At 38.3% G+C, this 2,244-nt stretch overlaps 1 protein-coding gene across 1 annotated transcript; it reads left to right on the forward strand.

Annotated features, from left to right (window-relative positions):
- On the forward strand, positions 1-972 carry LOC111370048 (caffeoylshikimate esterase-like). The gene has a single exon (XM_022991759.1). The coding sequence runs from the start codon at positions 1-3 to the stop codon at positions 970-972; it is 972 nt and encodes a 323-aa protein (XP_022847527.1).
- Positions 973-2,244: the final 1,272 nt, after the last annotated feature.

A 2,244-nucleotide genomic window follows, 5' to 3' on the forward strand; every position in this document is an offset into this window, starting at 1 on the left:
ATGGTTCATCCAATTTATGAAGCTAATGAGAATAATCCTTATGGAAATCTCACCAGGCAAGAGTTCTTCAAGAAACACCAAATACTCCACCAAGAGAGCTTCATGTTGAACAAAAGTAACATGAAAATCTACAACCAGTCATGGCAGCCAGCAAACTCGGCTCATCGGCTTAAAGGGCTCGTAGGAATGATACATGGCTACACATCAGAGAGTAGCTGGCTCTTTGAACTCAATGCTGTAGCCATAGCCAAAGCTGGATTCTTCGTTTGTGCTCTTGACCTTCAAGGCCATGGCTTCTCAGAAGGTCCACCTGATCATATCCCTGATATTCACCCTTTGGTTTCTGATTGCATTCAGTACTTCGACTCGGCTCGAGCCACTCATCCAAAGCTTCCACCTTTCCTCTACGGTGAATCATTAGGCGGTGCACTTGCCATACTCGTGTGCTTGAAGCAAAAAACTGCATGGAAAGGCTTGATTTTGAGTGGAGCCATGTGTAAAATTTCAAAGAAATTCAAACCTGTATGGCCTATAGAGAAATTCCTCCCTGCAGCTGCTTTTGTTGCACCTTCTTGGAGGATTGCGATCACTAAACCTCCAGCTAGTAAATCATACAAGGAGAAATGGAAGCGAAAACTAGTCGACCGGAGCCCGAATCACCGGACGTCGGGGAAGCCGACCGCAGCATCGGCATTACAACTTTTGAAAGTGTGTGAATTTGTAAAGAGGAATTGCCATGAATTAGAAGTGGCTATGCTGGTTTTGCATGGAGGTGATGACAGAATATGTGACCCTAAAGGAGCTAAATTCCTGTATGAATCAGCAAATACTAAGGACAAGAGCTTGAAGATTTTCCAGGGTATGTGGCACCAGTTGATTGGTGAACCAAATGACAGTGCAGTACAAGTGTTTAACACTATAATTTCGTGGATAGAAAAGAGAGCTGATCAATGTTTACCCAAAAATATATGAGCAACTCGTAAAAATTGTAACATAATTTTCTTTTACATATGTGCAACTCAATTTCTTGTGTACCACTTTTTTCCACCATGAAATCTCTCAATTTCTAGCAACTCAACGAAAGAATCAACATAGAAAAAGTTGAATGACAAAGGAACTTGGTCTAAAATCCAATTTGAGATTCTCCATAGGCTTAACTTTGAGATGTCAAGAGAAAATCCATTTGTACAGAAATGTATTTTACAGAAACAATACAGAAATTTCACATGAGGACCCATGTGAATAAAATAGTTCAAAATAAAAATAAAAATAAAAATTCCCTTCCTTGTCTTTTCAGGAGGGATTCTGTGACCCCTCCTTCTGTGCATGAAGCCTTCTTCGAGATTCAATTCCCATGGATGCAACGGATTAAATTAAACTGAACAAATTTGACTATTGAGAGAGTTTTGAAATCGATCATGGCTAGAGGTGACAAATTTGGCCTATGCATTCAAAGCGAAGTGCCCATGTGTCACGTGTGGATTAGAGTTATTTGGGCCCGTTGATTAACACCTTCTCAAGTGTGACTCTGGAAAATGTTTTAGAAGTCATAATTGACGAGGTCGTGTGATAGATGTGTATTAGAAGTGTCAAACTCAACTTGGCCTAGTTAATTCAAAGAGAGTAGATAGTGAATTAACATGTCTAATATCTATCTCAATCAACAATCTTCTTGAAGATATGCTCCTATAATTGATGGTAGAGGGTCCAAAAGAGTGCTAATTTTTCTTATGTTAGATAAGTTGATGAGTGTATTTTACACACTTATCCTCACGTGGGGAAAGAAGAACTGAAAGCTCAAAAGATTCAGTGATTGTTGTTGGTAGCCGGTCTGTTGGTTGATAAGCAGTAGCTACAGGACAAGAGTAAGCTTGCCAGTAATGTTATTTGTGCAATTATTTAATAATTTAGTGTAATTTTGTTAATTGGAGGCCAAATCAGGATATGAATGTAATTGGTGCAAAAATGGGCGATTTTGAGCTAATCTAGAGTCAGTGCAAAGCAATAAAAGAATAATCAGATGACACAAGAGTAATAAAAAGTAAAAGGGAGAGCTATAGAAGAAAATTGCTAGTTTGAAGATGAAATTCAACTTTTTGAAAGTTTGGGGACTAAATTGTGCACTATTAGAACTTTAAATGGGCCAATTTTGAACGATTATGAATTCTGAAGACCAGTATGAAATATAGTTTTGGCATTAAAATTGAAGTTTGGGATGTAGAGAGACCAAAATTGGACAAAAAC

This window comes from Olea europaea, chromosome 21 (genome assembly GCF_002742605.1).
Source record: "Olea europaea var. sylvestris chromosome 21, O_europaea_v1, whole genome shotgun sequence".
Taxonomy (NCBI): domain Eukaryota; kingdom Viridiplantae; phylum Streptophyta; class Magnoliopsida; order Lamiales; family Oleaceae; genus Olea; species Olea europaea.

Bases quoted from the DNA above. Each gene is read 5' to 3' on its own strand.
- LOC111370048 (XM_022991759.1), top strand. From the start codon at position 1: ATGGTTCATCCAATTTATGAAGCTAATGAGAATAATCCTTATGGAAAT.